Source organism: Muscardinus avellanarius, assembly GCF_963383645.1.
Source record: "Muscardinus avellanarius genome assembly, chromosome: 16".
In the NCBI taxonomy this organism is placed as follows: domain Eukaryota; kingdom Metazoa; phylum Chordata; class Mammalia; order Rodentia; family Gliridae; genus Muscardinus; species Muscardinus avellanarius.
Genome location: NC_137802.1, coordinates 47,690,824 through 47,714,837, shown reverse-complemented (window position 1 = coordinate 47,714,837; position 24,014 = coordinate 47,690,824). Strand labels below are relative to the sequence as shown.

At 47.3% G+C, this 24,014-nt stretch overlaps 1 protein-coding gene across 1 annotated transcript in view; it reads left to right on the top strand.

Annotated features, from left to right (window-relative positions):
• Positions 1 to 14,807, top strand: part of TBX21 (T-box transcription factor 21) — a gene marked incomplete at both ends in the record, with an annotated part of 29,019 nt that extends 14,212 nt beyond the window's left edge. Inside the window, 5 exons of the mRNA XM_080714047.1 lie at positions 8,007 to 8,161; positions 8,415 to 8,536; positions 13,603 to 13,761; positions 13,892 to 13,953; positions 14,192 to 14,807. Of these exons, the coding sequence (XP_080570173.1) occupies positions 8,007 to 8,161; positions 8,415 to 8,536; positions 13,603 to 13,761; positions 13,892 to 13,953; positions 14,192 to 14,807 (1,114 nt within the window). The remainder of the gene's footprint in view (positions 1 to 8,006; positions 8,162 to 8,414; positions 8,537 to 13,602; positions 13,762 to 13,891; positions 13,954 to 14,191) is intronic.
• Positions 14,808 to 24,014: the final 9,207 nt, after the last annotated feature.

The window sequence follows — 24,014 nt, the reverse complement described above, 5'->3', positions numbered from 1 at the left end:
CATTGTCATTTCCCCTCCTTCACATTCCCAACTCCCAGAACTTTGCAGATCTTGTAAAACACTTTTTTAGCTGGGTGTAGTGGTGCACACCTGTGATCCCGATCACTTAGGAAGGAGGCTAGCAAGTTCAAGGCTAGCCTGGGCAACTTAGTGAGACCTTTCTTTCTTTCTTTCTTTCCTTCCTTCCTTATTTATTTATTTATTTATTTACTCATTTATTTATTTATTTTGCGAGTCTGGGGATGGAACCCAGGTGCATTCGACTTCTGAGCTACACCCCTGCCCTATTTTTTATTCTTTTCAATTTGAAACAGGGCCTCACTGAGTTGCAGAGGGCCTCCTCATTAAGTAGCTGAGGCTGTCCACGAACCCCGATCCTCTGGTCTCCGCTTCCCGAATGCTGGGATTATAAGCATGCGCCACCATGCCCGGAGAGACCCTAATTTAAAATAAAAAATAAAACCAGGTGTGGTGGCACACGCCTGTAATACCAGGATTTGGGAGGCTGAGATAGGAGGATTGCAGGTTCAAAGCCAGCCTCAGCTGCTTAGTGAGGCTCTCTGCAATTTAGTGAGAGCCTGTTTCCAAATAAAGTATAAAATAGGGCTGGGGGTGTAGCTTGGAAGTAGAATGCCTTGGGGCTCAATCCTCCGTACCACACACACACACACACACACACACAAAAGTCAGGCATGGTGGCAAACACCTGTAATCCCAGTATTTGGGAGACTGAGACAGGAGGATCACAGGTTCAAGGACAGCCTCAGCAAATAGTGAAATTTATCAATTTAGCAAGACCTTGTTTCCAAATAAAGAATAAAATTGGGCTGGGGATGTAGCTTGAAGGTAGAATGCCTCTGGGTTCAATCCCTAGTACCATATGCACACAAAATGAGTAAGTAAGTAAGTAGGTAAGTAAATAAATAAATAAAGCCGAGTGTGTTAGCACATGTTTATAATCCCAGGACTTGAGAGGCTGAGACAGGAAGACCGCAGGTTTGTGGATAGCCTCAGCTACTTAGGAAGGCCCTCCGCAACTTAGTGAGATCCTGTTTTGAAATAAAGAATAAGCTGGGCATGGTGGTGCATGCTTGTAATCCCAGCATTCGGGAGGCTGAGACAGGACTATGGTTCAAGGACAACCTCAGCTACATAATGAGGCCCTTCATAACTTAGTGAGACCCTGTTTCAAAATAAAGAATAAAAATAGGGCTGGAGATGTAGCCTGGAGATAGAATGTCCCAGGGTTCCAACCCCAGTACCGCAAAAAAAAATAATAATAATAATAATAATAATAATATATAGGGCTGGGGGTGAAGTTCAGAGATCCAATACCCCTGGGTTCTATCCACAGTACCATGAAAAATTAATAAATAAAAAATAAGCCAGACATCGTAATGGATGTTTATAATCCCAGTACTATGGGAGGCTGAAACAGGAGGATCACAGGTTTTAGGTCAGCCTCAGCAAGTAGTAAGACTTTCATCAATCTAGCCAGACCCTTTTTCAAAAATAATAAAATAGGGTTGAGGTTATAGCCTAGATGTAGAATGCCTTTGGGTTTAATTCCTACAAGTACCACACACAAAAAGAAAGAAAGAAAGAAAGAAAGAAAGAAAGAAAGAAAGAAAGAAAGAAAGAAAAGAGGGCTGGGGCTAGGCATGGTGGCACATACCTGTAATCCCAGTTACTTGGGAGGCTGAGACAGTAGGATGGCGAGCTTGCATTCAGTCTCAGCAACTTAGTGAGACTCTGTTTCAAAATTAAAAATAAAAAGGCTAGGAGTGTAGCTCATAGGTAAAATGCCCCAGGGTTCAATCCCAGCACCAAATAAAATAATAATTTTTTAAGAAGTGCTGGGGAGCTGGACATGGTGGTGCACGCTTGTAATCTCAGCACTCGGGAAGCTGAGGCAGGAGGATCACAATTTGTGGACAGCCTCAGCTACTTAGTAAGGCCTTTCGCAACTCAGTGAGACCCTGTTTCAAAATATAGAATAAAAAGTAGAGCTGAGGGTGTAGCTTGGAGATAGAATGCTCCTGGGTTCCATCCTCAGTCTGGAAAAAAAGGGGGGTCAGTGGATGTAGCTCAGTGGTAGAGTACCACTGAGTTAATCCCCATTACACAGGGGAAAAATACAATTAAGGCTTAAATCTGCTTTTATTAGGATTGATTGAGTCCATTTCTTTTGTGGGAGGAGATAAGAGCTTTGTATTTTTCCCCTCTTTCTCCTCTTCTTCCTCCTTTCCTTTAGAGAGAAGGGATTGTGTCTATGTCACCCAGACTGGCCTTAAACTGCTGGGTTTAAGCAGTCCTTTATCGCAGCCTCCCAAGGAGCTGGGACCGCAGGTGCGAGACTTTGCACCCAATTCAGCTTTTTTTTGTGTGTGTGGTACTGGGGATGGAAGCCAGGGGCCTTCTATCTCCGGGCTATACTCCCAGACCTATTTTATATTTTATTTGGAAACAGGGTCTCACTAAGTTGCTGAGAGCCTCACTAAGCAGCTGAGGCTGGCTTCGAACCTGTGCGATCCTCCTGTCTCAGCCTCCCAAGCACTGGGATTACCAGTGTGCGCCACCACGCCCGGCTCCCCCCCCCGCCAGTTTCCTTGTATGCTGTTTGCAAGTGGCCCTCTGATTTCTATTCTGTTACTCTGAGGTTGGTAGGAGGAGAAGCCTTGAAGCCCAAGCACATTGTACATTTCAGCACATACAAGGCTTGGCCAGAATACTGTCTTCAAAGGTGGTACCAACCGGGTGTGGTGGCGCATGCTTGTAACCCCAGCATTCAGGAGGCTGAGACCAGAGGATCACCGTTCGCGGACAGCCTCAGTTACTTAGTGAGGCCCTCTGCAACTCAGTGAGACCCAGTTTCAAAATAAAGAATAAAAAATAGGGCAGGGGATGTAGCTCGGAGGTCGAATGCCCGTGGGTTCCATCCCCAGACCTGCAAAAACAAAACAAAACTAGCCTTAGCTACTTAGTGAGGCTATTTGCAACTTAGTGAGACCCTGTTTCAAAATAAAGAATAAAATGTAGGGCTCAAGGTGTAGCTAAAAGGTAGGTGCCCTGAGTTCAATCCCCAGTACCACACACACACACACACACAAAAAGTGGTACCAGTTCACACCCCACCAGCCATCTCAGAGGAGACTAACTTTCCCACAGACTCTTTAGCAGTAGATACTATCAGTTGTTAAATATTTTGTCAACATGACGGACAAAAACTATTTATTTCCTTGTTATTTTATTTATTAATTTGGTACTGGAGATTAAACCTGGGGCATCCTATCTCCAAGCCCCCTTCCAGTCTTCCTCCCCCATTTATTTATTTATTTATTTATTTATTTATTTATTTATTTATTTATTTATTTTGGTGGTACTGGAGATAGAACCCAGAGGCCTTCCACATCTGGCTACACTCCAAGACCTATTTTATATTTTATTTGGAAACAGGGTCTCGCTAAGTTGCTGAGAGCCTCACTAAGTAGCTGAGGCTGGCTTTGAACCTGAGGGATCCTCCTGTCTCAGTCTCTCAAGCACGGGGATTATAAGTGTACGCCACCACGCCCAGCTCCCTCCCCCATTTAATTTATTTATTTTATTTATTTATTTATTTATTTATTTATTTATTTATTTATTTTTTGCGGTACTGGGGATGGAACCCTGGGGCATTCTACCTCCGAGCTATACTTCCAGCCCTCTTTTTTTATTTTGAAACAAGGTCTCACTGAGTTGCAAAGGGCCTCGCTAAGTAGCTGAGGCTGTCCGTGAACCGCGATCCTCCTGTCTCAACCTCCCAACTGCTGGGATTACAAGCGTGCGCCACCACGCCTGGTTTATCCTTTTTAAATCTTGAAATAGTCCCAGGGAATTGCTGAGAGCCTTGCTAAATTGCAGAGCCTGGTCTGGAGCCTGCAATCCTGCTTTCTCAGTCTCCCAAGCACTGGGATTAGTCCTGCCCCACCACTCCAGGATTCTCCTTCCTTGTTATTTTAATTTGCACTTAAAAACAGTGAGGCAGGAGCATGAGGGTTTGAGGGCAGCCATAGAAATTTAGTGAGACCCTATTTCAAAATCTAAAGGGGGAAAAATGGAGACAGGTGGTGTTACACATCTGTAATCTCAGTATTTAGAAGGCTGAGACAGGAGGATCACCATGGGCTTGCAGTCACCTCAGCAACTCAGGAACTTAGTGAGACCCTGTTTTCAGATTAAAAAATAAAAAGGAGCTGGGCATGGTGGCGAACACTTGTAATCGCAGCATTCAGGAGCCTAGACAGGAGGATCGCGGTTCGCGGACAGCTTCAGCTCCTTAGTGAGGCCCTTTGCAATTCAGTGAGACCCTGTTTCAAAATAAAGAATAAAAATTAGGACTGAGGATGTAGCTTGGAGGTAGAATGCCCCTGGGTTCCATCCCCAGACCCGCAAAAATAAATAAATAAATAAATAAATAAAAATAAAAAGGGCTGAGGGTGTAGTTCAGAGATAGAATACCCCTGGGTTCAATCCCCAGCACAGAAGAAGAAGGAGGAGGAAGAGGAGGAAGAGGAGGAGGAAGAGGAGGAGGAGGAGGAGGAGAAATAGCATTTTATATCTCAAAGAATGGGTTTGATGAGCTGGTGGGTGCAAGTGTGTTCTGGGGCTGGGGTGTAGCTCAGTGGTACAGTGCTTGCTTAGCATTCATAAGATCCTGGGTTCTAGCCCCAGCACTGCAAAAACAAAACCAAAACAAACAAACAACAACAAAGCCAACTGTTCCCTTTCATTCCTTTATTCCTCTAAATATGGATGGGAAGCAGTTATGGCACAGGAGCAGGTGAGTTATCTCACCCCCATCACAGACTGAATTGGTGAGGGAAATGGGTTGAAAAGCAGAGCCCAGTGGCACACACTATAGTCCCAGCCACTTGGTGGAGACAGAAGGATCAAAGCTCACGCCACCGGAGCAATTTATCGAGATCTTGTTTCAAAATAAAAAAGAGCCCAGGCGTGGTGGCTCATGCTTATAATCCCAGCATTTGGGAGGCTGAGACAAGGAGGATCGTGGTTTGAGGACAGCCTCAGCTACTACTTAGTGAGGCCCTTAGCAACTCAGTGAGACCCTGTTTCAAAATAAAGAATAAGTGGGGCATGGTGGCTCATGCTTGTAATCCCAGTGCTTGGGAGGCTGAGACAGGAGGAGGTTTAAAGCCAGCCTCAGCTACTTAGTGAGGCTCTCAGCAACTTAGTGAGACCCTGTTTCCAAATAAAATAGGTCTGGGAGTATCGCCCGGAGGTAGGAAAACCCCTGGGTTCCACCCCCCCAGTACCATAAAAAATAAAGAAAGAAAGAATAAAAAATAGGGCTGGGAGTGTAGCTCAGAGGTAGAATGCCCCTGGGTTCCATCCCTAGTACTGCAGTAAATAAATAAATAAATAAATAAGGGGGGATGTGGTTCAGTGGTAGAATGACCCTGGGTTCAACCCCAGTACTGAGGAAAGAAAGAACAAACAAATGAACATTCCCCCCCAACTCAGTTGCTGGAGGCCTAATCCCAAGCCTTTGATTCCCCCAGCAATGGACAGTTGGACCCCTGTGCCTGGAGCCAGAGCTTTGCCCTTCTGTTTGCTCAGGATCCCCCAGCCAAGCCAGGTTCCACAGCTCCCGGCCTGGGAGAAGGCGGCACGGATGTGGGAGGGGAGAGAGACGAGCTGAGTTTCACATCTTTTGAGCTTCTGAGCAGATTTTTGAGGACAGGTGGACAGGAGTTATTATCCATATTTTCATGGGGCCAATATATTTCCCCTTTTAGTCTAGGGAAGACAGGACTGTGACAGTGGCCTCCTGGGAAGCTTCCCATGGCTGCCAGTGCTGTGGGACCTCCACGGGATGAGGACCCATGCAAAAGTGTGCCTTGGTCCCAGACCTCTCCCTCTCCCGGGTCTCCCGAGTCGGAGGCCACAGAAGACTGGTCATGGGAGGAAGAGGAGGTGTGTGGAGTGAAGAGGCTTCCCGGGAGGCCCGACTCTGCCCTCTGACAGCCCTGCTCTTCCTGCTTGCGTGCTGGGGGAGGTGGTGACGTGGCGATGGTGCCTCTGGGGGGGCGTGAAGAGGAGGTGGAGGCTGTGATGATGGTGATGGTGGAGGTGGTGCTTCGGGGGGGGTGGTGATGGCGGTGGTGGTATCGGTGCTGCTGCTGGCTGTGAAGGTGATGTGGTTGTGATAGTGGAGGGAGCAGTTGGAATGATGGTGAGACCAGGGGTGCTGTTGGTGGATGTGGTAGAGATGGCCATGGTGGGAGAGGCCTTCCCTTTTTGAATCTTTCACTCTGGCAAGATGAGGGTGCTGCAGCCTCCCACCCCTTAATGACCTCTCCTTTTTTTTTTTTTTTTTTTTTTTTGCGGGTCTGGGGATGGAACCCAGGGGCATTCGACCTCAGAGCTACACCCCCTGCCCTATTTTTTATTCTTCATTTTGAAACAGGGTCTCACTGAGTTGTAAAGGGCCTCACTAAGTGGCTGAGGCTGTCTGTAAACCGTGATCCTCCTGTCTCAGCCTCCTGAATGCTGGGATTACAAGCGTGTGCCACCACGCCCAGCTTGTCCTCTACTTTTCTTGGGAACCAAGGCTTCTTTCAGAAGGACGGGAAGGTCCTTGTCCACCTAGGATGGCAGCTACTTCTCTGACACCCCAGGCCGGGGCAGGTCAACTACATACGCCAGGCCTAGGCGTATGGGGTGGGAGGGCCTCTGGGGAGTGGGCCTGGGGCCAGGAGCATGTTACACAGAGTGGGAGAGTCAGTGGAGAGGACAGATGGATCCTGAAGCAGGAGTAACTCCTCAGAGCTGCCTGTGGAGGGCAGGCTGTGCCTTCCTCCTGGGAAGCACCTAAGTATAATAGTTGGTGGTGTACAGGTGAATGTCTAGTCCTGGCCTCTGAAAGGAAAGAATTTTTTATTTTTTTTAGTACTGGGATGAAACCCAGGGGCATTCTACCTTTGAGTTATACACCCAGCCCTATTTTTAATCCTTTATTTTGAAATAGGGTCTCACTGAATTGTGGAGAGCCTCATTAAGTAGCTGAGGCTGGCTGCGAACCGCGATCCTCCTGTTTCAGCCTCTCAAATGCCGGGATTACAAATGTGCGCCACCACACCTAGCTTGAAAGGAAAGCATTTTAAAAAGCCCTTAGAAAAAGCCAGGCGTGGTAGCACAGACTTGTAATCCCAGTACTTGGGAAACAGACAGGAGGATCGCAAATTTGTGGCTAGCCTCAGTTACTTAGTGAGGCCCTCTGCGACTTAGTGAAACCCTGTTTCAAACTAAAGAATGAAAAATAGGGCTGTGGATGTAGCTTAGATGTAGAATGCCCCTGGCTTCCATCCTTAGTACTGGAAGAAAAAGAAAAAAAAAGAGCCAGGAGTGGTGTAATCCTAGTACTTGGGAGGCTGAGACAGGAGGATTGCAGGTTCAAGGCCACCACTCAATAACGCAGCAAGACCTTGTTTCCAAATAAAAAATAAAAAGGGCTAGGGATGTAGCTCAGATGTAGAAAGTCCCTGAGTTCAAGCTTAGTGCATGCATGCATGTGTCTACACACACACACACACACACACACACACACACACACACGGTCCTTGGGCTGAGTGGAGCTCAGTGGTAGAACACTTGTCTGGCATGTGTGAGGCAGTGGGGTCAATCCCCAGCACTTAGCAACAGGAAAAAAAAAGGTTATTTGCCCATTCCCTTGACCAAAATCCTCCTACCCTGGCTGGTTTCAGGCTGCCAGCAGGCAGCATTCCCGCAAGAGCATAGACAATACCACGTAGTCAAACAGTGGGAAGCGATGGCTTCTGAGTATTGATTATCTTGGTGTCTAATGGGATGTATTTAATTGTGCGTTTACACCATGTATTTATATTTAATTATGGCTGTGTTTCAAAATGGGCTGAACTTTGGCCCAGCATCTGCTGCATCGCGGGCGTGCAGGGCTGACGGACCCTGGGGGCGCTCTCTTCTTGCAGGCGGATGTTCCCGTTCCTGTCCTTCACCGTGGCCGGGCTGGAGCCCACCAGCCATTACAGGATGTTTGTGGACGTGGTCTTGGTAGATCAGCACCACTGGCGGTATCAGAGCGGCAAGTGGGTGCAGTGTGGAAAGGCCGAGGGCAGCATGCCAGGTAGGCGACCCTGGGAGCCTGGCACACTGTCCCCAAGCCAGAGCGCCCCCTGGTGGGCCCCGGACGCCGAGGATGGGCTCACACCTCCCACCCATCTTTAGCCGGTCTCTCCTACTTTGCTCCTGCGTGTCCCCTGCTCAGTCTCTGCCCGCACCTGACCCCTGCCTGTCTGCCCTTCTTCCTACACTCTGCCACGTCCCCCATAGAGCCGGTGAAGCCCCACCTCACCGAGGGCCTGGCTCACTGTCCACAGGGAACCGCCTCTATGTCCACCCCGACTCCCCCAACACGGGGGCCCACTGGATGCGCCAGGAAGTGTCGTTTGGGAAATTAAAGCTCACGAACAACAAGGGAGCCTCCAACAACGTTACCCAGGTAGGACCTGCACCCCTCCGGCCCGCGGCTGACACCCCGGCCACAGAGTCTGTTCTGGAAGAGTCCTTTTTCTTCCTCTGAATACTGGTGTGTGTGTGTGTGTGTGTGTGTGTGTGTGTGTTACTGGGGGTTGAACTCAAGAGTATTCTACCTCTGACCTACACCCCAGCCCTATTTTATGTTTATTTATTTATTTATTTTTGGTGCTGAGGATTGAACCCAAGGGAATTCTACCTCTGAGCTACACCCCAGCCCCCCACCCTTTTTTCCCCGGTACTGGTGATGGAACCCAGGGGCATTTTATCTCCAAGCTACACCCTTAGCCCTTTTTTTGTGTGTGTGGCACTAGGTGTAGAACCCAGGGGCTTTTCTACCTCCGGGCTATACTCCCAGACTTATTTTATACTTTATTTGGAAACAGGGTCTCACTAAGTTGCTGAGAGCCTCACTAAGTAGCTGAGGCTGGCTTCGAACCTGCACGATCCTCCTGTCTCAGCCTCCCAAGCGCTGGAATTACAAGCGTGCGCCACCACTCCCGGATCTCTATTTTTTAATTCTTTATTTTGAAACAGGGTCTCACTGAGTTGCAAAGGGCCTCACTAAGTAGCTGAGGCTGTCAGCGAATGCGGATCCTCCTGTCTCACCACGGCTCCCAGCCCTACTTTTTTATTCTTTATTCTGAAACAGGGTCTAAGTTGTGAAGGGCCTCTCTAAGTAGTGGAGGCTAGCTGTGAAACCACAATCCTCCTTTCTCAGCCTCCCAAGTACTGGAAATAGGTGTGTGCCACCATGCCCAACTTATTCTTTATTTTGAAACAGGATCTAAGTTGTGGGGGCCTCAGTAAGTAGCCCAAGTACTGGGATTACAGGCGTGCACCACCATGCAGGGCTGAATTCTGGCCTTTTCCCACAGATGTTGGGAGGAAGCTGAGATGAGAGGAAGCTGAATCTTAAGCGAGGGTCACATCCAGGCTGACACAGGCAAGCCAGCCTGAGCGCCTCTTCACCAAAGCCCATGGTCCCCGTGTCCCAGGGAATGGACGCAAATTTTCTCTGTGTTGAGAAACCATATTTAATATAGTGTACTTATCCCAGTACTTGAGAGGCTGTGACAGGAGGTTTGAGGCCAGTCTTAGCAATTTAGCAAGGTCCTTAACTTAGTGAGATTTTGTTTCAAAATTAAAAGGCGGAAGCAGGGCGTGGTGGCACACGCTTGTAATCCCAGCATTCGGGAGGCTGAGACAGAAGGATCTTGGTTCACAGACAACCTCAGCAATTACTTAGTGAGGTCCTTTGCAACTCAGTGAGACCCTGTTTCAAAATAAAGAATAAAAAATAGGGCTAGTGGTGTAGCTCAGATGTAAAATGCCTCTGGGTTCCATCCCCAGTACTGCAAAAAAAAAAAAAATAAATAAATTAAAAAAAAATAAAAGGTTGAGTGGGGCGTGGTGGCACATGCATGTAATCCCAGCATTTGGGAGGCTGACAGAGGAGAATCGCAATTCGAGGACCACCTCAGCTACTTAGTGAGGCCTTCTACAACTTAGTGAGATCTTGTTTCAAAATAAAGAATAATAGACTTCCGGGAAGATGGCGACCGAGAAAAGCGGGGCTTAAGAGTCCCGCTAACAACCAATCTCCATTACCACAAAAAGAGCGCCTTTCATAGCCAGAAAACACCATCACCAGAAAAACAAAAAAAACCACCAGGCTCCAGAGAGAAAGCGGACTGAGAACAGAGCTCAGGGCCACAGAGGAGACACACGCGCCCGAGGACGTGGCAGCAGCGCCATACTGCCGGCGGCAGCGGCGAACTCAGCGGACGGCTACAGCAAGCCGAGGTGAGCCGATGTGGAACAGCCAGGCGGGATCTTTCGGCGCAGACAGCATTTAAAGCTCCCAGTGGCTGAGCTCAGCACACGCTGCAGGGATTCAGAGTGGAAATCAAAACCAGAGAAGAAAAAATACGCCAGCCTCATGGCCGAGGGCGTGGCAGAGGCGCCATATTGCCACCGGCGGTGGCAGCAGCAGTGAATTCACCGAGTCCAGTACAGCTACATCTACGTACTCAAGAACAGTGAGTCAAACTGCGGGCCACAGAGGAGAAATCCCAGTATTGTGCCTCCTGGGACTTGACCCAGTGAGGGAGTGGTGGTGGCAGAGATATCACACCATAGGAGAGCGTGCAACCTGGCACCCCCCACAGTTTAAAGCAGCCTCTATCGATTCCCTGGGTCAGAGACTCTGTGATACAACCCAGTAAAGGAGTAGTAGGGTCTGAGATAATACAGACTCGAGATCCAGAGCACCTTAAGTGAAGCCATAGTGACCCAAGGGAAGAACCCAGAGAAGGCACAAACCTCCGAAATCATGGGAAAGAGGAATAACACTGAAGTAATGAATGTGCACAACCCCACAACATCAGAACCTGATAAAACAGAAAATCAGAGATTTCTAGAAGATCAAATCAGGAAAATAACTGTAGAAATAATAGAGGTGCTTCGAAAAGAACTCAGAGAGAGCCAAAAAGAGATAAAGGATGCAATTAATGAAGTAAAGGCCTCAATTCAAAGCACAAACAACCGATTAGACCACATGGAGAACAGAATCTCGCTCTTAGAAGATGAGCAATCCAAAAATGAATGCATAGTTTCTAATCTAGAAAAAGATATCCAACAGCAGGAATCTGACATTGAAGAAATATGGGCCCATCTTAAGAGAGCTAACCTAAGAATAATTGGAATAGAGGAGGGAAAAGAAAGTGATACCAAAGGGATCAACAATCTCTTCAAGGAAGTAATAGCAGAAAATTTTCCAAATATAGAGCAAGAGGTTGATACACAGATCCAGGAAACTTATAGAACTCCCTTTAGACAGGATCCGAGAAGAGGATCCCCACGCCATATAATTGTCAAAATGACCAATGTGGAAGCCAAGCAGAGAATCTTAAAGGCAACAAAAACAAAGGGCCAAGTGACATTCAGAGGCAAACCAATTAGAATCACTCCAGACTTCCCAAACCAAGTCATGAGAGCCAGAAGGGCTTGGAGTAACATATTCCAAACTCTGAAAGAAAACAACTTCCAGCCAAAAATTTCCTATCCAGCAAAACTTTCTATCAAATTAGATGGAGAAATAAGAAGCTTCCATGACAAACAGAAACTGAAGGAATTTATGTCTTCAAAACCAGCGCTAGAGAAAATACTCAAAGAGATTAACTACAAAGAAGAAATAGGTAACACTCACCAGAACCAGAGAAACAAGAGTTTCCATCCAACAGACAACTAAGATTGGTTATCTGTGGAGATTCATTATTTATGTTAGTCTTTTACCTATCTCTAAATTGTATTGTTTGCCTTTATTGTTGTTAATTTTTAGGATTTCTAGTTGGAATATTAATATACCTTCAGATATAGCATTTGGAAATATTTTATCCAATTCTATTAGTAACTTTTAACTCTGTATACATTGTCTTTGGATATACAATATTTTCTTTTATTTTTTAGGGAGTTTGTATATTCTTCTGTTGCCTGTGCCATTGAAATCATATCCAAGAAATCACTGCCAATTTCAATGTTGTGAGGTTTTATGACCCAGATTTTCTCCTAAAAGTTTATAGTCTTAAGATTTATATTTAGGTCTTTTATCTAGTTTGAGTTAATACTTGTATGTGGGATTAGGTAAGGGTCCAATTTTATTCTTTTCCATGTAATTATTATTTTTCAACAATATTTAGTTAAAAGATTATTATTTCCACCACCAAATCTTCGTGGAAACCTTGTCAAAAATAACTTGACAATATAGGGAAGAAGTTAGCTCTAGGCTTGTATTTAACTCCAATGGTCTATATATCTGCCTTTAGAACAGTACTACACTGTTTCAATTATTGTAGCTTTATATGGTTTGAAATCAGAAAATATACATCTTCTAGCTTTGTTTTTGCTTCGAGATTGTTTTGGGTATCTAGAGTCCATATTCCATATCAGGATAGATTTTTTTCTGAAAAATAAATATATGATAGTTTCACCTAAAAAAAAAGAAAAAAATATTCTCTGGTAAGAAAGAAAGCAAAAAGAAATATTGAAATGTTATCTTTAAGACATCAAAAGCTTGGTATCAGACAAATGAAACTGTTATGTGAGATTATCATTTTTAATTTTAGATAAATTGCTATAATACTAGATGTCAACCACTAAGCCAAGCATGGGAGGGAGGGATGGGGAGAGAATGGGGTGGGGATCGGGTGGGGGCTGACTGGGCGATGTGTGCATGTATGTCTACAAAAGTTTGTATCCCATTATGATGTATGAATACAGTGCACCAATAAAATAAAATTTAAAAAAAATAAAATAAAAAAATAAAAAAAAAATAAAGAATAATAAAAAATAGGGCTGGGAGTGTAACTCAGAGGTAGAATGCCCCTGGGTTCCATCCCTAGTACAACACAAATTAATTAATTAACTAATTAATTAAAAGGGCTAGGGAGGGGTATAACTCAGTGGTAGAATGTCTCTGGGTTCAGTTCCAGGTACTGAAAAAAAAAAAAAAAGAAAAAAAAAAAAGGTGTATTTATCAGCTGGGCATGGTGGCACATACCTGTAATCCCAGTACTTGGAAGACTAAGACAGGAGGATTGAAAGTTTGAGGCCAGCCTCAGCAATTTAGGAAGACCCTCAGCAATTTAGCAAGATTTTGTTAAAAAAACGGGGGAGGACTGGGGGTGTAGCTCAGAGGTAGAACATCCCCTGAGTTCAGTCCCCATTATCCTTCCCTGCAAAATTTCACTATCCCTCAAAAGCCCCCTTGTGCTAAAGCCTGGGTCACAGTGCACTTCTGGGAGTAGGAAAGGCTGGAGGCTAGAATTGGGGCCCCAAAGGGACAGGGCCTGGACTGGGAGGCCTGGGAGAAGAGACCCGGTGGCGGGCAGGAAGGGGCAAGGTGTCCTGGGTCCTTTCCAGCCTCCACCTGGGGCCCATGGCTGGTGGGGGCGGAGAGATCCATCCGCAGGGGTGCGGTGGACCCTGTGCACGCCCCCCTCCACCCGGTGGCCCTGGCTCCCTCTTCAGATGATCGTGCTGCAGTCCCTGCATAAGTACCAGCCCCGGCTGCACATCGTGGAGGTGAACGACGGGGAGCCCGAGGCCGCCTGCAGCGCTTCCAACACGCACGTCTTTACTTTCCAAGAAACCCAGTTCATCGCCGTGACCGCCTACCAGAACGCCGAGGTGAGGGCTGTGGGACCCACCTGGGATGGGGCGGGGAAGGGCGGGGCCGGCAGTCTTCCTTGGGAGGTTTATTAGAAGTTCCCAGACCCCAGACTCAGGGCTCAGGTGACCCCGTTTCCCCTCTCTCTAGATCACTCAGTTGAAAATTGATAATAACCCTTTCGCCAAAGGATTCCGGGAGAACTTTGAGTCGTAAGTGCCACAGGTTCCGCTCACCTTTGGTCCCTCCTGAAAGACTCCAGCCATTTGATCTGCAGTGGATCTGCAGTCCTTTGACCTCCCCTTCTCCCTGCCTGAGGGGAAGGGTGGGGGAGGGTGCTGGAGGTGGGCGGCCAGGGAAGGAGGGACCGGAAGGGCCTGCCGTTGGTGGGATTTGAGGTGACCAGCCCTGCCGGTGACCTTTGTCTTCTGTTTCCTGTATCTCTCTTAGCATGTATGCATCTGTCGACACCAGCGTCCCCTCCCCGCCAGCACCCAACTGTCAACTGCTTGGGGGAGACCCCTACCCACCCCTCATATCCAACCAGTATCCTGTTCCCAGCCGCTTCTACCCTGACCTTCCCGGCCAGGCCAAGGATGTGGTGTCCCAGCCTTACTGGCTGGGGGCCCCCCGGGACCACAGCTACGAGGCTGAGTTCCGAGCGGTCAGCATGAAGCCTGCATTCCTGCCGTCCGCCCCTGGGCCCACTGTGTCCTACTACCGAGGCCAGGAGGTCCTATCACCTAGTGCTGGCTGGCCCATGGCCCCCCAGTACCCCCCCAAAATGGGCCCAGCCAGCTGGTTCCGCCCCATGCGGACTCTGCCCATGGAACCGGGCCCCGGAGCCTCTGAGGGGCGGGGGCCAGAGGAGTTGGGCTCCCCTTCGCTGTGGACTGAGGTCACCCCCATCCGGCCAGAGCCCAGTGACTCAGGACTGGGTGGAGACTCCAAGAGGAGGCGGGTGTCCCCCTACCCTTCCAGTGGGGACAGCTCCTCCCCCGCGGGGGCCCCTTCTCCTTTTGATAAGGAAGCCGAAAGCCAGTTTTATAACTATTTTCCCAACTGAGCAGCCGAGGTGGTGAAATGAACAGATCTGATGTCATTAGGTTGGAAGATGCCAACTAAGAATACGGCCCGGGGCAGAGAAGTCCCCAGCCCTCTCTGTCCCTTCTCTGTATAGTGATTGGTTGGAGGAGAGGGAACCAAGAAGGATTCTGGGGTTCATTTCCTGGCCCATGATGAACCCTGAGAGAAGAGTCCCTGCTCCTTCCTCTCTCTGAACTACAGTCACGTTCCCCGTGCTGCTCCTGGTCCTCAGTCCCGAGGAGAACAGAAAACAGACGCAGGAAGGTCTCGGAGGCAGAGGAGCTTGGGGCCTCTGGCGGGCGGGGACTCGAGGGAGGGCTGGGGCCTGAGGCCGCCCTCTTCCTCTGTGGAGTAACTTTCACTGGCTTTGTGTGTGCATTTATCCCTGCTCTGAAACAAACATACACAGACTTTTAACAGCCAGCCAGCGCGGGTCAGGGAGAGGACTCAGGTGACTGGGCAGCCAGCCTGGGCCCCACCTGTTGGGAAACGAGAGACTGGGGGGGGGGCACAGGAGGGGGCGGGGCGGGATGGCGCGTCTCCAGCTGAGGTCTCCTGCACAGGGGCTGCGGTGCTCGCGCTCTTTGGGCGGGAAGGCTATTTATTGTACCGAGAGTGATGTCTGGATGTATTTCTTTGTCTTCATCACTTTCTGAAAATAAATGTGAAAATGTTGAGTGTGTCCTGGCGCGGCCCTGGGGCGGGGATGGGGTGGGGGCTCAGCCTGGAATGACTGGTGTGGCTAAGCTGTTCTGTGGTCTCTCATTTTGGGGGTACCTGCTAGAAGCCCAAAGTGACCTGTGAGGCTACTTCTCCTATCCTCAGCACGTGGATGGAGGGTGGATGCCACCTCTGAAGGCATCTGGGGCGGAGAGGTGTGTCTCTGTTTCCCCCACCCACCCTCCCCGCCAGGAGGAGGGCTGGAGGGTACAGGGCGGGGGGTGGGGGGCAATGGCACTTTATCCGTCTTTTCATTTCTGCAGCTCCCTATCGTCATCTCTAGGGTTGTTCAAGGATTAGAGGAATAAATATAAACTGAGCTGCGTGGCACTGCAGTTTTAGTAGGTCAAGCACAGCCAACCATTAGCAATTTCATATGATTCCGCCCAATACAGGTAAAGGCTTAAGAATAGTGCCACAGTGTGTAAGCCACCGTTATGATCATCTGCTCTTTTTCTAGCTCTCTGTCTCTATAAATACACTGAATGGTGCCTGTAAAATGATATATGCTTTTCAAAAAAGAATTCAAGCAATGAAGAAAAGTATAAAGATACCAATAAATTATCTCAAAAATCTCACCACTGGTAGAGAATTATCAATACCAGACACAGTGGCACACCCTATACGACCAGCTACTCAGAAGGCTGAGGCAGAGGGATTATGAATTTGAGGCCAAGCCGGGCGTGGTCACGCACGCTTGTAATTCCAGTGCTTGGGAGGCTGAGACAGGAGGATCACAACTTCGTGGACAGCCTCAGCTACTTAGTGAGATCCTCCTCAACTTAGTGAGACACTGTTTCAAAATAAAGAATAAAAAAATAGGGCAGCGGGTGTAGCTCAGAGGTCGAATAAAAAATAGGGCTAAGGGTGTAGCTCAGAGGTAGAATGCCCCTGGGTTCAATCCTAGCACCATACATACATACGTACACACGTACGTACGTACATACATACATACATACATACATAAATACATACATTGAGGTCAGGCTCAGAAACTTAAGATTCTGTCTCAAAAAGGGCTAAACTGGGCGTGGTGGCCCCATGCCTGTAATCCCCATTCTTGGGAGCCTGAGACAGGAGGATTGCCAACTCCAAGTCATCCCTACTAACTTAGGCTCTGCCGGAGCCAGCCAGCAAAAGTATGGGTTCGGAAGAGAAGAGTGAGGATGAAAGAATTCAATTCTAAGAATTTGATTCAAAGAATATTTAATTCTATCATGGAAGGATCGCCAGTACACTCCCGGGTCCATATCTCTACTGACCGATCCCGGGTTTATCACTCTCCCTATTTATGCAGTTCCAAGTCAATCAACCCCTCGTGCCATCACCACCTGTGTGCATAACGGTCAGGTCAATCAATCCCACCTGAGCTTCTCTCAGACCTTGAACTTTCCCTGACTCCAAACCTTATTGACTCTGGGCAAAGGACAGTCAGAAGTATTCTTTTAGGGGAAAACCTTAATGGCTCCCCACAAGGCTCTCAGCAATTTAGCGAGACACTGTTTCCAAATAAAATAGGGCTGAGGGTATAGCCCAAAGGTAGAAGGTCCTTGGGTCCTACCTCCAATACCAAATAAGTAAATACATAAATAAATACATAAATAATAAAATGGACTAGCTGAGCATAGTAGAGCACACCTAATCCCAATACTTGGGGAGGATCAGACAGAAGAATCGCAGGTTCAAGACCAGCCTCAGTAATTTAGCAAGACTCAGGAACCTAACAAGTTCCTGTTTCAAAACAAAAAATAAAATAGGGTTGGAGGTTTAACATGGATATAGAATGTCCTTGAGTTTAACCCCCGTCCCCCCCCACACAGTTTTTGTTTATTTACTTTTTTTGTGGTACCGGGGATGGAACCCAGGGCACTGTACAGGGTCTCAGTTAACTGCGAAGGGCCTCCCTAAGTACCTGAGGCTGTCCATGAACCAGGATCCTCCTGAATGCTGGGATTACAAGTTTGCGTCATCGCGCCCAGCTTGTTTATTTATTTATTTATTTATTTATTTATTTTTTGCAGGTCTGGAGATGGAACCCAGGGGTATTAGACCTCCCAGCTACACCCCCTGCCCTATTTTTTATCCTTTATTTTGAAACAGAGTTTCACTAAGTTGCAGAGGACGTCACTAAGTAGCTGAGGCTGGCTGCGAACCTGTGAACCTGCGATCCTCCTGTCTCAGCCTCCCAAGTACTGGGATTACAAGTGTGCACCACCACGCCTGGCTCTGCCTGGCTTTTTTGTTGGATCCTAAATGTCAAAATCAACCAGGTGTAGTGGCACATGCCTGTAGTCCCTTTACTTAGAAAGCTGAGACATGAGGATCACAGGTTCAAAACCAGACCCAACAATTTTTTTTTTTTGGTAGAGGGGCAGTCTACTTCCGCGTTACACCCCTAACCTTATTTTATTTTTGTTTTGAAACAGGGTCTTGCTAGGTTGATAAGAGTCTCACTGCCTGCTGAGGCTGTCCTCAAACCTGTAATCCTCCTGTCGCAGCCTCTCAGTACTGGGATTATAAGCCAGCTCCAACTATTTAATATGACCATGAGAAACTCAGCAAGATCCTGTTTCAAAATAAAAAATAAAGCCAGATGTGGTGACACTATATATGTATATATACTATTTGTTTGTTTGTTTGTTTGTTTTTTGGTGGTACTGGGGGTGGAACCCAGAGGCTCTCTACCTCCGGGCTATACTCCCAGACCCATTTATATTTTATTTTGGAAACAGGGTCTCACTAAGTTGCTGAGAGCCTCACTAAGTAGCTGAAGCTGGCTTCGAACCTGTGTGATCCTCCTGTCTCAGCCTCCCAAGTACCCGGGTTACAAGCACGTGCCACCGCTCCCAGCCAACTGAGATGCTCTTAATAGTCTCAGACTCCCGCTCCAAACTAAAGGAAAATTGTCGGCACCTGGAGGTGGCTCCAGGGGACAAGGTAGTGGAGTAGGACCATAAGGAGCACCAACCCGAGCCAGGAAGCTCTCACGCTCTCTGCTCGGCAGCCAGTTAATCCTGTGTGATCCTCCTGTCTCAGCCTCCCAAGCGCGGGAATTACAAGTGTGCGCCACCACACCTGGCTTATATATACTATTTGTATATCAGTTAAATGAATAGCTTAACTTAATCCTTTTGTGGCAAAATAATAGATACTGTATCTTTAGACTCTATCCCTTTTTTTTCTTCTGAGAACCGTGTCCATACTGTCCTCTGTTCAGGCTTGTTGATATGCCATGACCCACCACTTAGCCCATCATAGATTATTGGTGGGGGGTTGTTATCCCAAAGAACTGGTAATGAAAGTGATCAGTTGGTTTGGGGTGGTGCTTGAGTTTGGGTTGTGCGAAGATTGCTGCAACTGGGCAACCAAACATGAAAATACAGAGCATGTAGTTTGCAGGGAGAGGACCTGAAGATGTGGAAGGAGATACAGGAATAAAACAGCCGAGGAGGATTAACTGGCTGCCGAGCAGAGAGCGTGAGAGCTTCCTGGCTCGGGTTGGTGCTCCTTATGGTCCTACTCCACTACCTTGTCCCCTGGAGCCACCTCCAGGTGCCGACAAGTTTCCTTTAGTTTGGAGCGGGAGTCTGAGACTATTAAGAGCATCTCAGTTGGCTGGGAGCGGTGGCACGTGCTTGTAACCCGGGTACTTGGGAGGCTGAGACAGGAGGATCGCAGGTTCGCAGCCAGCCTCAGCTACTTAGTGAGGCTCTCGGCAACTTAGTGAGACCCTGTTTCAAAAGAAAAGAATAAACTGGGTGTAGTGGTGCAAGATTGTAATCCCGTAGGCCCTCTGCAATTTAGTGAGACCCTATTTCAGAATAAAGAATAAAATAGGGCTCTGGGGGGGTATATCTCAGAGGTAGAATGCCCTGGGTTCCATCCCTAGTACCACACAAAATAATAATAATAAAAAGAATAAAGAATATAATAGATCTGGGGGTATAGCGCAGAGGTAGAATGCTCCTGGTTTCCATTGCCAGTACCACTAAATAGAAAATAAATAAATAAATAAATAAATAAATAAATAAATAAATAAATAAATGAAATGAAAAGGACTGGGGGTGTTGCTCAGGGGTAGGATGCCTCTGGGTTTAATCCTTAGTATTAAGAATAAAAAAGAGAGAGGGGGAAAAAAAAGGGAAGAAGACCAAGTAAGACTCATGTAGATGGAACCTGGATCTTTCTCCAAAGAGGCCCTCAAACATCTCCAGAGCCAGGGAATCTTCCTTGGTTGCTGTCCTCAGCAGCAATTTCAATTTCATTCTTTTAAAACTTTTTTTTTTTTTGCAGTACTATGGAGCTGGAACCCAGGGGCATTCTACCTCCGAGCTACACCCCCAGCCCTATTATTTATTCTTTATTTTGAAACAGGGTCTCACAGAGTTACAAAGGGCCTCACTAAGTAGCTGAGGCTGGCCGTGAACCTGTGACCCTCCTGTCTCAGCCTCCAAAGTACTGGGATTACGAGGGTGCACCACCACTCCTGGCTTACCTACTCTTTCTCGATGTCATTGAACAATGAAGCTAGCAACCCCAGGAGCTGCTGTCAGTTGTGAGGGCTGTTGGGACTATGTGGAAAGTTATCCAGTGCTGAGAAATTACAGCACAGAGGTACAAACACAGACAAGTTACTGATATGTGGACCATTTCCTCTGGCTCCTCTGAACTATATTTTTATTTTTGCTACTGGAAATTGAACTCAGGGGCTATCTCCAAGTGACACCCCAGCCTTTTATTTTTTTTTTTTTATTTTTATTTATTATTTCTTTTTGTGTGGGTACTGGGGATGGAACACAGGTGCATTCTACCTCCGAGCTACACCCCCTGACCTATTTTTTATTCTTTATTTTGAAACAGGGTCTCACTAAGTTGCGGAGGGCCTCACTAAGTAGCTGAGGCTGTCTGCGAACAGCGATCCTCCCGTCTCAGCCTCCCAAATGCCAGGATTATAAGCATGCGCCACCAGCCCAGCTTCTTTATTTTTTAAAGAATCTCACTAAGTTGTGGAGAGCCTCACTAAGTGCTGAGGCTGGCCAAGAACCTGCAATCCTCTGTCTCAGCCTCCCAAATGCTGGGATTATAAGTTTGTAGAAAAGCCCCTGGGTTCTACCCCCAGTACCACAAAAATTAAATAAATAAATAACTAAATAAATAATAAAACATAGAGCTAAAGTTGTAGCTAAGAGGTAGACTGCTCCTGGGTTCAATCCCCAGTACAGCCAAAAATAAATAAATAAATAAAAGAATAAAAGAAAGAAAGGGTAAGTGCGCATCTTAGTATCTTCAATATACCCTACGACTTACTCTGACTGCCTGCCATAGACCATGTGCTCATCCATGAATAACCTTTTTTTTGTGTGTGTGTGGTACTGGTGGTGGAACTCAGGGACTTTTCTACCTCCGGGCTATCCTTTCAGACCTATTTATTTTATATTTTATTTGGAAACAGGGTCTCACTAAGTAGCTGAGGCTGGCTTCGAACCTGCGCGATCCTCCTGTCTCAGCCTCCCAAGCACGGGGATTACAAGTGTGTGCCACCACGCCTGGCCATGAGTAACCATTTTAACTGTGAAGATTAGAATATAATGATTAGCAGCAAGCAGAGCATGGTGGTGCACACTTGTCATCCCCGCTCTTGGGAGGCTGAGACAGGAGGATCATGTAGGTTCGAAGCCAGCCTCGGCTGGCTTAAGAGACCCTGTTTCCAAATAAAATATAAAATAGGTCTGGGAGTGTAGCCCGGATGTAGAAGGCCCCTGGGTTCCATCCCCAGTACCACCAAAAAAAAAAAAAAAAAAAAAGAATATAATGGTTAGCACAGCCTAGATTGGAAGTAGAAAGGATCCCAGATTAAATATCCTGGCTGCGAGTGGGATGGGGACTCAGCTCCCCAGAAGAAACTTGGCATATCCATCTACAAACCCCAGATATTCCTCTGCTCAGGGAGAATCTTCACCTGAAGTGAAGTGAGTGCTTGCTCACAGGAGACCCAGGGTTGGAATGGCGGAGGACCAAAGAGAACTTGAGGGATCTGTGCCACTGAAGAGCCCGACCCTGGCACACAGGGGCCACTCAGGGTCATTCCAGCTCTGTGTGTGTGTGTGTGTGTGTGTGTGTGTGTGTGTGTTGTGTGCAGGCGCGTATGTGTGTGATTGAGGATTGAACCCAGAGGGATTATACCTCCCAGCTACACGCCTAGTCCTATTTATTTATTTTTGTAGTGTTGGGATTGAACCCAGGGACATTCTACATCCGAGTTATACCCCAACCCCTACATTTTTTTCTTTTAATTTTTTTTTTTTTTTTTTTTTTTTTTTGGTGGTACTGGGGTTTCTGGAAGCCCTTCTACCTCCGGGCTACACTCCCAGACCTATTTTTACATTTTTATTTGGAAACAGGGTCTCCTAAGCCAACGCACGCGGCTGGCTTCGAACCTGTGTGATCCTCCTGTCTCCGCCTCCCAAGCGCGGGGATTACAAGCGTGCGCCACCACGCCCGGCTTTTTTGAAACAGGGTCTCAGTAAGTTGCTGAGAGCCTTGCTAAATTGCAGTTTCTGACCCTGAACCTACAATTCTCCTGTCTCAGCCTCCCAAGTACTAGGATTACAAGCGTGTGCCACCACACCTGTCTTCTTCCCCACCTTTTTTTTAAAAAATATACATTAAAAATACTGAGTTAGACATGGAGGCGCATACTTGTAATCTCAGTACTTGGGAGGCTGAAACAGGAGGATGGCAGGCTCATCGTCAGCCTCAGCAATTTATTGAGGCTCTCAGCAACTTAGAGAATCCCTGTTTCAAAATAAAAAATAAAATAGGGCTGGGGGTGTAGCTCAGAGGTAGAATGCCTCAGGATCCCATCCCTAGTGTCAAACAAACAAAAAGTTAATAATGTATCCTTCTGAGGTTTCCCTACATATGTTCAAATACAAATATACACCCAGTCTGGTGTGGTGGCACACACTTGTAATCCCAGCACTTGGGAGGCTGAGACAGGAGGATTGCGCAGGTTAGAAGCCAGCCTCAGCTACTTAGTGAGGTCCTTTGCAACTCAGTGAGACCCTGTTTCAAAATAAAGAATGAAAAATAGGGCTGGGGGTGTAGCTCAGAGGTAGAATGCCCCTGGGCTCCAACCCCAGTACTTGGTGGGGGGGAGTAGCAGTGGCTTAAACAAGAGGGACTTTCTTTCTCATGTAAAAGACTGGAGGGGACGAGGCTCCTTCCAGTTTCCTACTCTGCCACACTTGGGACCACTCTGTCCTCATGGTCCAAGATGATGGCGTCAGATTGGCTTCTGAGGCTGTGGATTGAGCTCAGGGGCACTCTATGACTAGCCACACCCCCAGCTCTTTTTATTTTGAGACAGGGGCTTGATAAGTTGCCCAGGATGGCCTTGCAACCCTCCTGCCTCAGCCTCCTGACCATGTGGAGTGAGGGAGGGGGCCCCCAAAGAAAATGGGGGTACAGTCATCAGGAGGCACGTGGTCTTGAGGAGCTGTGGTTGTGGAAATTCCTACTTCTGCCCCCTCTACAAAAGCAGACATGTGATCTGGACTGGCTTAATGGCAGTGTCGCGTGTGTCCAGCATCAGTGATTATTAGCCTGATAGATCTCAGTGACTCAAATGGGACCAAGCTGCCGCTTCTTGGAAATTAATCTATAGACACTGAGAAAAGGTCCTCTTTACCCTGGCATTACTGGTTGAGGCAACAGAGGCACAGGCATGGGTGGTCCTCTTCCCCGCCATGTGAAGAGGGCCCTGCATATAACACAAGGATGGGGTCCTGCTGGCCGGAGGCTTTTTGTGTGTGTGTGTCTTTTTTTTTTTTTTTTTTTTTTTTTGCGGTACTGGGGATGGAACCCAGGCACATTCTACCTCCCAGCTACACTCCCAGCCCTTTTTTTTTTTAAATTTTGAAACAGAGTCTTGCTAAGACTTATTTTATACTTTATTTGGAAACAGGGTCTCACTAAGTTGCAGAGAGCCTTACTAAGTAGCTGAGGCTAGCTTTGAACCTGTGAGAGCCTCCTGTCTCAGCCTCCCAAGTGCTGGGATTACAAGTGTGCACCACTATTTTATAGTGCCCAACTGCTATTTTAATTTTTTTTTTTTTTTTTTTTTTTTTTTTTTTTGGTGGTACTGGAGTTCCTGGAAGCCCTTCTACCTTTGGGCTACACTCCCAGACCTATTTTATATTTTTTTATTTGGAAACAGGGTCTCTTAAGCCAGCGCTTCTGGCTCCGAACCAGCGCAATCCTCTTGTCTCTGCCTCCCAAGCGCGGGGATTACAAGCGTGTGCCATCACGCCTGGCTATGCTATTTTAATTTTTTAGAAATATGAAACAGAGTGTCACTACATTGCAGAGGGCCTTTCTAAGTCACTAAGGCTGGCCTGTGATCCTCCTGTCTCAACCTTCCAGGTACTGGGGTGACCCGCGTGGGCCCTCATGCCATCTGGCCTGG